The following is a 14,262-nucleotide window of genomic DNA, read 5'->3' on the forward strand; positions in this document are numbered from 1 at the left end:
CTCCACATTCCTCCGCCTCTGCTTTTTCATCCTGGTCCTCTCCTTAGCGCCTGGGTTCCCCCTTAGGTACGTGTATGTGCACAGCTTTTCATTAGAGGTATGCAGGGAATCAATAGTGGAGCCCCCTTGATTCAGCACCTGCCTGTTCTTGACATTTCATCTGTCTGCAGCGATGAGGATCTCTCAGGAAGGCACAGCAAGAGATCGTTGATGGCAATATGAGAGCAAAGAGCCATTTTTGTAGGTCTTCCTGCTGAGTCCACCCTGGAGATGCTCCTGCCACCAGAGCCAGGGGCCACCACGGGACACGGGGGGGATGATGGATTAGAAAAGTGGCTGTGAAATTTCTCATACATTTCCTGCAAGTTTTGAAGTCAGGCCTCCCTGTATGACATCTCATCCCTCCTCTTCACAGCTGCTTCTCATTTCCCAGCCATAGTCTTCCTGTTTTGCTGGGTTTTTTGGGTTTTTTTTTTTTCCTTAATTTTTTTGGAAGGTGGGGGGCTGTGCTTAGCAGCTGCACACAATTCTCCCCTGGCCATGCCTGCTCCCATCACTATATATAGCCTCAGACAGGCCAAACAAATGGAGCAGGGCTGGGGTTAATAATCACAAAATGGAGTTCAGCTGTCTCTGAACTGTGATTTACTGGGCCTGAGGCCAGGCGAGTTCCTCCTCACGCCTTTGCTGTGGAGTCGTCCACAAGGGACCAGCCTTTTCAAAAGGGGAAAAATTATTTGAAAAGCCTTTTTGCTAGCTGAAACTTGAGAAGATGTGAAAGGATGCAGGCAGGTCTGCTGTTGGATGATGTCTCCAGGGAGATGCTGGTATGACGTGGAGGGGCATCACGCGTGCTGATGTGCAACCATCTCCATCCTTAGAAGCTTGGAGCTAGGAGAATGGGTGAGTTTAACCTGGCCCTTGTTCTTCACTGGGGCTTGTGGTGGCTCAGCAGTTGCTAATGGAGGCACAGTGTGAGGAACACTGTTGGTAGAGTTGCTCTCAGTCAATAAGTGCATCTTAGTGGGAAGGTCTGCCCTGGGGTTAGAGGTGTGAGGGTCTATCAGAGTGTGTCCCCTGCCCATTTCATGTCAGGTGTCCAGAATGTTCTTGGTGTTGGATATCTTGCCTGTTTGCCACATGGACAGAGACTGGGTACAGCCGTCCCCTTTCCTGAGGGGTTTTAGCCCCACTGGTGTCCCCTGTGGTGCTCTGTGCTGTGCAGGGGTACCGAGACCCCCGGGGTGACCTGCCTGGGGGGCTCCTCTCTGTTCCCTGCACAACCACAATATTGATGTGAAGAACCTGCAGGGCGTAGCTGGGCTCAGATGACTTTGTGTGCTAATTGTTAGCAAACAGGTTGAGCCAGGCTGCTGTGCTCATTTCAGAGCCTAAAATGAGGGCCAGAGTATGCGGGCAGGATTCAGGGAGCATCCTGTGGGTCTCAGACACCCCAATCCTGCCCCTTGGCTCTGCTGAGCATCCCCCCAGGGTCTCCCCTGCGGAGGCTGTAGGGAGGCCAGAGTGCCACACGTGTGGCATCGCCACCTTCCCTCCAGACAGGGGGCACCCAGCACCCTGTGCCATGCTCTCCCAAGCGACCGCTCTCGTACACCCTGGTCCTCAACAGCTCGGAGTATTTTTAGCCTCTGTGCCTTGCAGACATAACTCTTCTCCTCCTGAAGAAACAAACCTGCTCGTTCCCTGCCTTCTATGGAGAGACGCGGCTCCAGGCAGCTCTCCTCCCCCTACCACCACGCAGGGCTCAGGAAGGGGACTGCCAATGTCAGGTACAGCCTGGGAGGAGGCATCCCAGGCTTAACCAGGACCATCATCCGCAGAAAAGAGGGATAGCACAGAACAGGCCAAAGTAGCTCCTCCAGAGCTATTTCATTCCTGTTCGTTCACGTTTGCAGAAAGCTTGAGGCTGCCTGTGCATGGGCACAGCATCTTCTGGCCGTGTCCTGGAACACCATTCCCACATGGTGTGAGCATTCTCCCTGTACATCTTTACGTTCCTCTGTGCTAGCCTACAGTTCCCCTGAAATTTTGACTTTCTTCCTCTCCATGTGCACCCTTAAATGCAGCCGGGTGTACCCACAAGGCAGCTCTATGAATAGCAAATAAGTGCTTGTGGACTACGTGAAGGTTTCCCTTTGAGAGAGCTGTGTACATAGCTAGGGATTTCAGGAGCCCACTGGAATGCAGGGAGGGTTGTTTTTTTCACGATAAAGCCTTGAAGAAGTGCTGTTGGAAAATGCCAGCACAGATCAGAGAGCTGGGGCTTAGCATTTGCACAACTGTGGAAGTTCAAAGGAGCTAGGCACATGCTTTCCTTCAGGAGATGGGTCATGGCATGGTTTCTGAAAGCCCTGCTCCATCCCTGCTCTGCATTCCCACCTCCAAGTCTACTGGGTGCCACTTTCCAGCTCCTACATCATGAACGCATCACCCATATTCACAGTAAGCGGGTGTCTATGTGTGCTCACAGCCCCCATGCATGCACACGTACCACAGCTAGTCTACCCCAAAAGTTCTGTATGGCCCCTGTTTCCTCCTGCTCTCCTTGACTGCCCATGTTCTTCTTTCAGGGCAGGACTGACCCTTCCAGGAGACTCCAGCTGCTCCAGTGCCAAAGCAGCCATGTGCACCTCAGGTCCTCAGACAAGGGTCCTTCCAACCAGAAGCTGTGGGAAATGCTCCCTCTGACTGCTGGGGTGCAGACGTGCACAAAATCCTTCTCTCTTGCCCAGCTGACTGTCTGTCTGGTCTGCAGGGTAGTGCTCAGTGTTTGCCTTTGGCCTCAGGTGCCTCTGACAGAGACAGAAGTTATTGTGGATGGCCATCCCAAACCCTTCAGACACACCTCCCACCATGAAAACCTTCAGGAACCTCCTTAGATCCGCCATCATAACCACTTCTAGTGCTTTAGCTGCCACACAACGTCTTTTTGGATTCTCCAGTTGGTACAACATGAGCTTTCCTGGCTGGTCTCCTCCACCTTTGAAACACAAAGATTTTAATCTTTCACCCTCTTCGTTCCTCCTGGGAGACTTTGGTCAGTCGTCTTAATTAGACAGGATTGCCTCACTTCCTTAGATATGGAAATGTCCCTTTGTTAAACAAGGCAGTATCTCTTATCTCTGCCTGGCCTTTAAACAACTCTGCTTTTGGCAACTCATTCTGTGTCCTTACATCTAACATGCAAATGATGCAAATATCCAACTAGGTAAAAGTTTGTAACTCATTATAAACTTGGCTCAGACCAGGAGTGACCCTGTTTGAGGGCACTTAATTCTGCAGGGCTGATTGCCAGGCTCTCTCCTAAGCGTACCTTTGCCACAACCATTTCCTTTCCCCTCAGATCTTTCCCCATGATCTTTATTTTTCCTTTTTTTCCTCTTTCAGGACATCAGGTTCTTTTATGTGAGAACAGAGTCAGAAAAACCCCAAGAACAGTTTTTTACCTGTGGGGCTTCTCCAGGACAGGAGTGCCTGGGACACCCCAGGATGTGACTTGTCATTTGGGGGAGAAAGCAGCCCTCGATCACGCCTTTCTGCAGCCTGATGGATCCCTCCCAGCCCCCTTTTAGAGGTGAGAGAAGGACCAAGGACCACCATGCTCCCTCTTTTCTACTGACACTGTTCCAGTTGGCATTAAAGGATAATTTGTGCTTGGGCTGGAAACAGTCAGGACAGGTTGACTACGATTCCCCAGTCCAGGAGTGGGGCAGGGAGCCCTAACTCCACTCTTGGGGGAATTTATGTGCTCTCTGCACAAAGCAGGGCAACTTCAGCAGAAGAGGTGAAGTCCATCCCTTTGCAAGGCTCCTGGGAGGATTCTCCTGGCTGATGGAGATTTTCCTTCCCTCAGACAGAGGCAAAACCTGAAGCCAGGCCTCTTGCATTAGGCCAACTGCTGTTATTGAAAGGGACACTTGGGGTGGCAGCGGGTGAGGCAGGAAGAGTGTCACTGTCTTCCTCCTGGAGCCGAACCCTGAAGACAAGGTCCTTCAGAAGGGTGAAGGCTACAAGCCTTGGAAATGGTTTGGGGCTGGGAATCCCAGGTGGAAGGAGCCACCTCCTGGAAAGACTAAGGCTTGCAAGCACTGAAGAACACTCCCTTAGCTTCTCCCCTGCTTTCCTTCTTGCACTCATCATCCTTGAAACAATTTCCAGGAGTTAAAGCCAGGCGCAGTCAAACAAGACAAGACACTGGTTTTGGTGGTGATTTAATGTAATTTAAAAAGTGTTCCTTGTTAGGCTGTGAAATTATTGAGGTAAAAAATGAGAAGCTTGATGTGTACAAATCCAGAGCAGATGCTTCTGGAAAACACTATAGACATTAAGCCCAGGAGCTGGTTGTCTTGATGAAAGTTCCTATCTTGGGACAAACCTGAGGACTCTCAGGTGAGGAAATGGTGCTTTTTCTGACACCAAAATCTCAAAGCCTGTGTCTGAAGTCGTGCTTCAGCAGCTGAGGTCTATCCCTAGCTGTGCCCTCGGATGTCTGTACCATTTAATTTCCCTCCAGCCCTCCGTTTCCCACCTGCTCTATCAGACTGACTGTTTCCCTTGGTCTCTCCTTAACAGTGCAATTTCCCTTTCCATTCCGGACAGGGAGCGCTGGGTCGATGCCACCCTCGCAGCGGGGCAGCAGTGCCCAACCACGTAACCCTGAGTGAGGCATAGATGGGAAAACCCAAAGGAAGAAGAGCCGATTTCTCTGCCGGTGACACTTTCTCCCAGCCAACAAACCAAAGTTTTATTAGCTAAACCCTCTTGGATGCCGCATTCCAGCTCGCTAACATTTCGGTAACACATTGCAAACGTTTGACTCATAGAAACTTGGAAGGCTGGAGCCGGGGGAGGGGGAAGAGCGTCACATTCCCATTCCCGGGCAGGGTTTGGTTGTTGGATATTTTTTTTTTTTAAAAAAGAACTGAAACTTCTCTCTGTTTAACGAAAAAAATAGTGTTTGAGCCTGACGGCTTTCACCGGCTCGCATTGTGTTTGGGAGCGAGGGGCTGGGGGAGGAGGGCTTGTGCTGCCAAGGGAGGAACCGGGGCAGCTGAACTCGCTTTTCTTCTGCAAGGTTTTTTTTTTTTTTCTTTCTCCCTCTGTGTTCCCAGGACAGGGTTGGCTTTCTAGGTTTGATAAAGCATTTCCTTCCATTGTCATTCTATACGGCCTCTGGGCCCTTCTCTCAGTCCCTCCCCTTTCGCCGTCCCCTCTCTTTCTCTCTCTCTCTTCCTGAACTTTAGTGAATCTTGAGATATAAAGAAAGCAGCTGCCTCCCTTAAGCACATCTTGAACAATGAGACCTCATCTCCAAGGGCTTTAACTCCTCTGGATGCAAGGACAAAGCCAGGGTGAGTAGCCTGCTAGTAACTCTGCGGGTCACCGCATCCGCAAGCGCGGCCGTTCCCGGTGGGTGCTCGGTCCGTCCCACAGCGCCGGGGTCCCCTCTCTGCTCTCGGGCTGTGGAAGTATCATCTGGCACAGGAGCAGATGCTGGAAGCGTTAAAACTCTCAAGACCCAACCAGCACCGCCTGAGACAGCACTGATGCTGTCCCCACCAGCCACACGCGCTGGAGAAGGCTTTGCCACCCAGCTCTGTGCCTGGATTTGGGTCACCCGCTGGCTCCCTTCCTTGTGAGACGGGGCAAAACCCAACTCTCAGCAAGGCGGGAGGAATCCTGATGTTTTCAGGCAAAGAAAAACAAATATGATGCAATCGAGCGTGACTCGGAGCAGGGCTGCGGGAGGGAGAGCTTCCCTGCAGCTTTGGGGCTGTGCGATCTGGGGTGATGCTGGAAGAGGAGCTTGGAAAAGCAGCGGGTGGGAGACACGTCTGCGCCCCCGGGGCGCTGGTTTCGGAGGCGAGGGCTGCGTCGTGCGGACGCTGCAGACCTTCCTGCCGGTGTCTGTGGCGTTTCTGCTCTCTGCCTTCAGCAGCCTCGCAGGAATTTTCCAGTCTGTTTTAAATGGCGAAGTAAGGGATGGGCTGGAGCGCAGGGGAACTTCTGCTCCGTGCAGGGGATCGGCGACTCGTAGGGAGCGTGGCCGGCGGGGCTCGCTGCGGTCTGTGCTGGGGACTGCGGAGAGCAGGCAGAGGCGCAGCGTGTGGTGGTGTTGTAAAGAGCATTAAACTGGAGTCTAGTTTTGCCCGAGTGATCAGCTTAAATTGTTTCATGCACAAAAAGCAGGCGGCCAAATACAGGACGTCTCAGCAGCGTGTGATATAGGTTAATTAAGGGAATTAGGGACAAGTGACGAAGCTGCTGCCTAAGATGCAGCTTCTAACATGGGGTCCCAGCCTTACCCTCCCAGGGAACTGCAACTGATTCCCATGGGAAACGGTGATGGACAGGAAGGCCCATCCCAGATAAATCTTTAAATCTTCCCAGGGGATCACGTGCCGCAAAAAAGCACATTGTGAACCTGCCAGCTCCTCCTCCAGAGCAGCTTCCCAGGACACTTGCTCGGCTTAATGTGCACCAAACCAGCTCTGCGCTCCCGGCGCTTCCCTACTGCTCCTGGCAGCCCTTTGCAAACAGCCAAACTACCCTCATCTCGTGAACCCTCCTTCCAAGGTGTTTGCATTCCCTGAGCTCTCGCGTGCTCGGATGTGCTCCCTGGTGTAGCAGTCCCTCTCTCTGCCTCCGCTGTTGACGCAAACTTATTTTGCTTGCAGTGCCTCGGTGACAGTGGGAACAAAGGAGCAGGGGCTGTGACTCTGAAGGGTGTCTGAGGTCAAAAAAGTCCCCTCACACTTGTGTCGACTCTCTATTTGCTGAATAACTTGCAACATGTTCCCTACCTTCATGTTACTCAGGGTAATTGAGGGGAAAATGATGTGCAGAGTAAGTAGAGGTGATGCCTGTGGGCTGCGTAGCGGTGCGGGAACCTGTGGTAAAATATGGGCTGAGGACAGTGGTACCAGATGGACTTTGGCAAATGGGAAATGCCACGTGCTTAAGAGAAATGTTGCTGCGTTGTGGCGTGTTGCTCGGCAGGCTGGTAACCACCGGAGCTTGAAAAAGCAGAGGGGAAACTGGTGAGACGCAGCAGTAGCTGCTTCTGGGAAGGAAGGTGCTCCAGCAGTCCCACCACTTTTCTCATCTCTCAGCTGCCCCTTTGCTTCTGCCCTTGAACTTGTGTGATTACAGCGTGGTTAAACCGGGCCCTAAGGGTTTATTTTTAACCTCCGTTGCTCGACGTGAGCTCAGTGATCTGGTGAACGATACGACGCCACAAGCGATAGTAGCGCTGCCGCCGAGAGGGGCCGTGAACTGCGACGTGCTGGGGGGATCGAATGGCCTTGGTGGGATGTCCTTAAGGTGTCGCTGCCAAAGACACTGTGAAGTGGAATGGAATGACTCCTGGGTTGAGGAGTTGATTGCATGCAACTAAATACTCCAGGGAGGATCAGAGCCCATTAGCGTAAGGGAAGTGGTCACAAGTCACGTTCACCTTAAATCCCATTGACGGAGTTGAAGGAGTTGGTTAAATTGGGCTTTACGGTAGCAGAATGAGGGAAGCGAAATGAGCATCTTCAGACTTGATGTTGAGCAGATCTCAGGTCTGTGGCAGGAGGAAACCTCCAAAGCCGTTGTGCTACTGCCTGGGACCGGCGTTTTTCCAGCAGGAGCTGACATGTGTTAATATAAATGTAGATGAAACCTTCAGATTTAATGGAGCTTTTCAGAACCATAATTGTGTTCCCTTGATTTTCAGGCAGAGATGAGAACTTTACTGCTGTTTCTGCCTCTGAAAGTCTTCCCCACCTCTGTGCCCACAGTCCCCTCCATAGCAGCCTCCAGGAGCTCATCTGTGCTCTTGGCACTTACACAATGAGGAAATTGGCCGCTGTTTCCATATTAGTGATCAACTTTCCAGGGATGTTGCATGTATTTTCCAGCAAGGGATGGAACAGCATCAGCAACCCTTTCATCCACCCGGCCAGGGCTGCAATTCTGCAGTAGGAAGGATCAGACTTTGTTTAAAAAGACTTGGACGAGAGCGTTCAGAGTGCCCCAGTGTCACACCAGCAGGCAAGTGGGCAGACTGGGCAAAGGTGGGAGGGACTGGTGGGATGTCGGTGCTGCTCTGTAGGCACTTGTCCCACTTGATGGAGCTCTTTGTGTCTTGATGGACTATCAGAGATTTTGGTATTCACTGTCCTGGTTTTATGGCCCCATTCCTTTGGTGAGGCTGAGCCTGGGGTCACTTAGTGGGGGCTGTCGCACAGGGAAGGGAAAATGGGACAAAGCGCCTGGAAATGGCCCCCTGGAACTGTTGGTAAACTGGGATTGAGGCGATGCGATGTGTATGACCACCCTCATGGTGCACAGGGGTAGGAAGTGACGGGTACCCAGCTGTGACCTTATTTCCAGTGACTCTTCCCCTCGGTATCTCTCCTGGGCAGACGCAGCCATGCGTTGCTTGCGTCATCAGGAAGATGCACTTTAAATATGTATTAATTGGGCTTGGTTAATTCACCAGGAAGTTTACTTTAAAAGCCAATAAAACCAGTGAGCAGCTGGAATGCCAGGAAACAAGTAAACTTTTTTTTCCCCCCTTGAACGAATCAGGCAGGTGAGGCAAAAAAATCTTGCCTGAGCTGCAAGCATTTAGCAACCTTGTGGTGGCTGCACCTGAGGGTTATAATATCACCAGACAAACTGCTAGATAATAAGGTTTTGTGTGGTGGCCACACAGGACGACCCTTGTGGCCACACACATTCCCCCATCCTTGAAATTTGCTGTCCAAGCCCATTGCGTGGCTATCGGTGGCTCTGGAATAGTTATTCCATCAGCCCGTAGTCAGATTATTTTGCTGCTGCCTTGGCGTCCTTTGAATGCAAAATGCACTAAAGAAAAAAAAACCCTTGTGCTTTGCTTTGTGCCGTGTCTGGCAGATGCGTGTGGGTCTGTAAAACCCATCCCGAGCTTTGGAGGAGGGTGGGATAGGAGGAGATGGAGCCTCTCTCCAGGTCACCAGTGATGCTGCAACCCTGGGCTACCCGTCTGTGGCTTGGGCTGGTCCCCGGCAGGCTGGCAGACAGGTAACGCTGCGGTTCAGCCTCCTGTAGCCCTTTTTTCACGCCAGCCTGCTCCTCCCTGGTAACTGCTCGCCGTCCTTTGTTCTTGAACCATATTTCTCACCATGTCGTCCAGCGCGCTCAGCGAGACGGAGCAAAGCGCTCCCTTTCAAACCCAAAGTCCCAGGACAACCCCGGCCTTTTTGTTTCTTTTTTTTCCGTGCTCGCTTTCATGCTGGGAGAGCAGTTTTTCCAGCCAGCCTGGCTTTGGCAAAGCCCAGAGCGCTGGACATGTGCAGAATGAGCAATGCCGGAGCTTTGGGGCTCAGCCTGGAAGACCCTGGGCTGGCTGGGTGGACACCAGGCTGGAGGACCCGTAAGCAGGCAGGTGGTCTCACAGGGGAGGAAAGGGCTCGTTTTGGGAACAGAGATGGCTTTGAAGGGAATATGGGCTTTCCAGAGATGGATTTTTGGGTTGGAGGCATCCTGAGGCTCTGGGTTTGAAGCAAAACTGTCATCTCCTCTGTGTCTTTGTGCCTGTGCTTTGAATCTGGTAAACGGGATGTGTTCGGTGTTGGTCATTGATTTGGTGAGACCCAGACCCTATAACTCGCTTGATAAATACTGCAGCAGCGTCTGCTTCTCCCGGCACAGAGGCTGACCTGGGTGCTGCCAGGACAGGGAGGACTTGGCTGTTGGATCCTGCTGACCTTTCAGATCAATCTATTCCCTGGGATTTATGCAGACAAAAGGTTTTCAGTAAGATGGAAAAACATTGCGAGATTCCTGGGCACTTCACAGCCCTCAGCATCCTCTGGCCCCTTTATGGAGGTGAAACCCTGAAATTATGAGAGGCTCAAGATCATATTGCTGTGCGACTCCTAGGAATGAGTTATGGTCCAGGGACTACAAACCCTGCTCTGCTCAGAGGTAGTAAGAAAGGATCCCTCTTCCCATTTCCTGAATTCAAGGTATTTAAGGCAAGTGAATCTGCATTAGAACAACAACAAAACCTCTTGGTAGCAGATCAGAAAGGAAACGTTCCTATACATGAAACTAAATCTCAAACCAAAACCGAGACAAGCAAAGTAGAGACCAGACACAGGGACCTGGCTCAAAGCCATACGAAGTCACGGGTGGCTGAGATGCGGCTGGGGCAGGATGAAGGTGCTGTCTGCCAGCGTAGGGATTTAAACAGCCCCGAGGCTGTGGGAGGTGAGGTTGGCTCCCATCTCCTGCCGAGGGTCAGAAGGCACCAAGCCACCACTGCTGTCCTTGTGCAAACGCTTCTCAAACTCTTCTTCAGAGCCATAAGGCTGGAGCAGAAGTTGGTATTTTGCTGAAGTTGGGATTCCTGCCCCACCTGCAGCACCGGGCGCTGGGGACGCGTGGGGCCGAGCTCGGACATGGCTCTGACTGTCAGCAGTGGTCCCTCACCAAACCCAATGGTTGGGGACGTTGCTGGAGGCCACCTCTTCCACTTCCCGGGGGCGGCTGGGTCCTGGGCTGGCAGCACCCACCCAGGGACCCAGGTTGCCTGATCCCTCCTGCACACGCAGCGCGAGCAGCGTCGCTGCGCGGGGAAGAGGACGAGGGCGCTTTTCAAGGTTACAAGCCTCTTATTTTTGGACACGTTTCCCTCCTGCTGGAGCCGACCCAGGCTGTGAGCTGTTGAAGTTTTAGGTCCTTTGTTTGTTTAATCGAAGCGCTGTTTGTTTTTGATCGCGGGCGTTAGATAGGCGCTTCCTCCGCGGGCAGGAAGCAGTGATTTCCTGTGCCTGCGCTGGCCAGCTCTCCCCGCGCAGGAAACCTCGCTCTGCTGAGCGCTCACTTTTCGTGCAACTTTTTGGGAAGGTCTTTCGTGGTGGTGGTTTGTTTTCTCTTCTCTTTTTTTTCCCCCTCCCTCTGCAAGTGGTGCTGGGTCTCCATAGGAAGGATGCACAGAGACAGCCCGAAGTCAACGCGCGCTGGGCTGGGCACGTGGCATGATGCTGTTTGTTGAAAATGGTTCCATTTAGGCTGAAATCTTCTGGTGAGGTCCAAAACGCAGGGAAGGCGGTCGCTGGGCTGTGTTCCCACTGCCGCCAAGCCTCCTGCTAGTGCACATGTTTGGTGCATTGTCCTCGCGCTTTTGTGGACCCCGCTCAGTGCAGATCCGCATCCCCAAGCACCCGACTTCTTGGCAAGTCTTGCCCGTCTCTAACTGCTCTTTCATTGATGTGTGACTTGTAGAGAAATGTGTTTATTTGGGTTTTTTTGGTTTTGTTTTTGTTTTTTTTTTACGGGACACTATTTCATTTACTGTTGAGGAAGGTGTATTTGTAACGGGTCATTTAAATGACTTGCCCAGGATCATAAAGACTCAGCACATGAGCAAGAAGTTAAAACCAAGACCTGGATCAAATCTGCCAGGTTTGCCGGCTTACTTACTTGCTGTGCTAGAAGGACCTTTAGGCAGATGAATACTCTGAGGGTGCAGCAGGTGAAAACTTTATTACCAATTAAATGTGTGATAGATCGCTGTCCTCAGCCTCTGCCCACCGTGACTGCGATGGTTGGTGTTTCCCAGCTGCTCTGTAAGTGCCGGCAGCTCATTTCTTATCTCTGCAATACCCCGCCGGCCTCGTTCCCTCCTTGGCTACAACCATGTGTCCAGGTCAGTCCCATGAAGCATCAGAGAGGAGCCAGGGATGGGGTTAGAGCCGACTCTTCACACCTGCACAGGTGTTGCTGGGGTGGAAAAGTGATGCTGAGGCTTCAGCAGGTGGAACAGCGGTTCCTTGGCAGCTCCGCACACATGGGGAGGTTTTTACTCCGTGTGTTTATCCTCGTAGCATCTAGGAGCTATCCCAGACAGGGCTTCGCTGCAGCGCAGTGCCCAGAGGTGAAGATGTCAGATGTCAGATGCGGTGTCAGATGGCTCCAGCCACGGGAAGCCCGGACAGACAGACGGACACCGCTGCACGAGAGCTTTCCCACTGCCCCACGGCGACAGATGCCGACCGTCAGCGCCGCGCGCACTCGTCTGGCCAAGCTTTTAATTATTTTGCTGTCGTAAAGGGGCTCCCCTGCAGGGAGGGAATTTGTGATGGGAAGGAGAGCGGCTGTAGAAACAAAGCGGGGAGAGAAATTTCAGGGGAAGGGGGAGCAGGGCAGCTCAAAGCCTCGGCGGTGAAGGGTGGGGGGGATTAATCCTGCAAATTCCCTTGCATGGGAGAGAAGAGGGTTGGATGTTTTAGCCAGTGTTGTGCAAGAGCGGCTGGCCACGGCCGTTTGGCTGCAGGGGGAGGAAGGCTGGGGGGATGCACAGAGGGATGGGGGCTGGAGGGAGGAGAGGGCAGGATGGGCTCTGCTGCAGCCACTGAGCCGGCTCCAGCCTCCGTGCGCTTCGGCCACGGCTTGTGCTTGCGGCCATCCAAGGAAAACATCTCCCGAGCCACTCTCATGCAGCCCCAGCCCTCGGCGAGCGCATCCCCGCCATCGCAGCCTCCTCTCCTGCCCCGTTCCTGGAGAGCTCGCCATTCCCCAGGCCCCTTCCCATCATCGCAGGGCGGTGACATCACTGCCCGTTGCCATGGAAAAGCCAGGTTGTCCAAAACACGACCCCTTGGCCTCATCCCATGCGTGTCAGGAAATTAAGGGTTTATGGCACATCTCTGCAGTGGAGCAGAAACAGCCGGAGCAGGAACTGCAGCCGGGGACGGGCTCACAACCCACCCTCACCGTGGGCTGCCTGGTGGGTGACTCTCCGAGGGGGAATGGGGACCTATTTCATGGGGTTGTGGGGCTGATTTATGTCTCCTGAGTTATTTCTGGGCTGCTGAGCTTTCTGTCTTGGTCTGAAACACCGCGGAGGAGAGGTGACCTGAAGCATTTAAGCCAGTGCCTGGGGAGAGGGCAGCAAGTCTGTGTGAGGCTCCAAGCAGAGGCAGAAAATGAGAGCAAATGGTCCAGGGGGGCTCCTGGGTGGGTGGAGTGGTCGGAGGGGACCGAGCGCATCGCCCACCTGAGCTGCAGGCTCATGCTGTCATTGGAGGGGAGAAGAACAGAGGTGTTTGGGAGTCTTGGCCACAGAAATTTTCCTAAAGCCAGAAAAAACCTGTCCCAGAATTGATGATTACCAAAGACCTTGCAGACAGTGTGGGGGCTTTGGGAAGGAAACATCAGGGTTTGTCCCGCGGTAGGGACGGGACGCCGCTGCTCAAGGCAGCCTTTGTTCAGGCAGGAATTACAACCAGATTCTCTTCTCTCCTGCAACGGTTGGGAGTGGAGGTGTTTCCCCGAGGGAGAGCTGGAATTGTTACCCCTGGATCCTCCGAAACCTGGCCAGAGAAAGCACGAGGTGTCCTGCCCTGACCGCAAAGCCAGGCTGGATCCGCTCCCTCTGCGCAGAAGCAGCATAAAAAGCTCCCGTGAACACCTGAAGCAGCCGGTGGCTTTGCCAACCCCAGCTACAACTTCCCTTCCAACTTCACGGCAGGGCCAGCCTCCAGATCGTCACCGGGGCTCGGACGTGCGTCACCTCGGATGCAACAGCTCTGCAGAAGCTTGGGCTTTGACACACTTTGTCTTGCCCCTGCCCTTCCTGCTCTCGGTTTGGCTGGGAAACGAAAATGCTGCTTCTCTTGCTGTTTCCAGACAGAGCGGCTGAGCGTCTCCGGGCAGATGAGCTGTAACGTGGGAGTCCGGGACCCAAAGGGCCTCGAGGTTTTGCCATTTTGTGTTGCCGCATCCCAGCGGTGCGCACAGGCAGGCGTGTGTCTGCACACACAGGATGGAAAAAGCTGCGGCGTACACGGGCGCACGCCGTAAGTATATGGGAGTGAGTAACAAGAAGAAAATGACCCTCAAGCAGCAGCGTGGCCTGAATCTGGTTTCCACTCCCTAGCGCAAGCTCATCTCGAGCCTGGAGGCTTTTTCCAGCTCGCTTGCCCCTCTGCCGTGCTGCCCTCTTGAACTAGTCATAGAATGATAGAATGGTTTGGGTTGAAAGGACTTTAAATCCCATCTCGTTCCAACCCCCTGCCACGGGCAGGGACACCTTCCACCAGCCCAGGTTGCTCCAAGCCCCATCCAACCTGGCCTTGAACACTGCCAGGGAGGGGGCAGCCACAGCCTCTCTGGGCAACCTGGGCCAGGGTCTCACCACCCTCACAGCAAAGAATTTCTTCCTCATATCTCATCTCAATCTCCCTTCTTTCAGTTTAAAACCCT

At 53.2% G+C, this 14,262-nt stretch overlaps 1 protein-coding gene across 4 annotated transcripts in view; it reads left to right on the forward strand.

Moving 5' to 3' along the window:
- The first annotated feature begins 5,060 nt into the window (after positions 1–5,060).
- Positions 5,061–14,262, forward strand: part of HDAC7 (histone deacetylase 7) — a 79,966-nt gene continuing 70,764 nt past the window's right edge. For all 4 annotated transcript variants that reach the window (XM_068409774.1, XM_068409781.1, XM_068409784.1 and 1 more), the window contains exon 1: positions 5,061–5,372. In XM_068409774.1, the coding sequence (XP_068265875.1) occupies positions 5,354–5,372 (19 nt within the window). In that variant the 5' untranslated portion in view covers positions 5,061–5,353. The remainder of the gene's footprint in view (positions 5,373–14,262) is intronic.

Source organism: Nyctibius grandis, chromosome 11 (assembly GCF_013368605.1).
Source record: "Nyctibius grandis isolate bNycGra1 chromosome 11, bNycGra1.pri, whole genome shotgun sequence".
Taxonomy (NCBI): domain Eukaryota; kingdom Metazoa; phylum Chordata; class Aves; order Nyctibiiformes; family Nyctibiidae; genus Nyctibius; species Nyctibius grandis.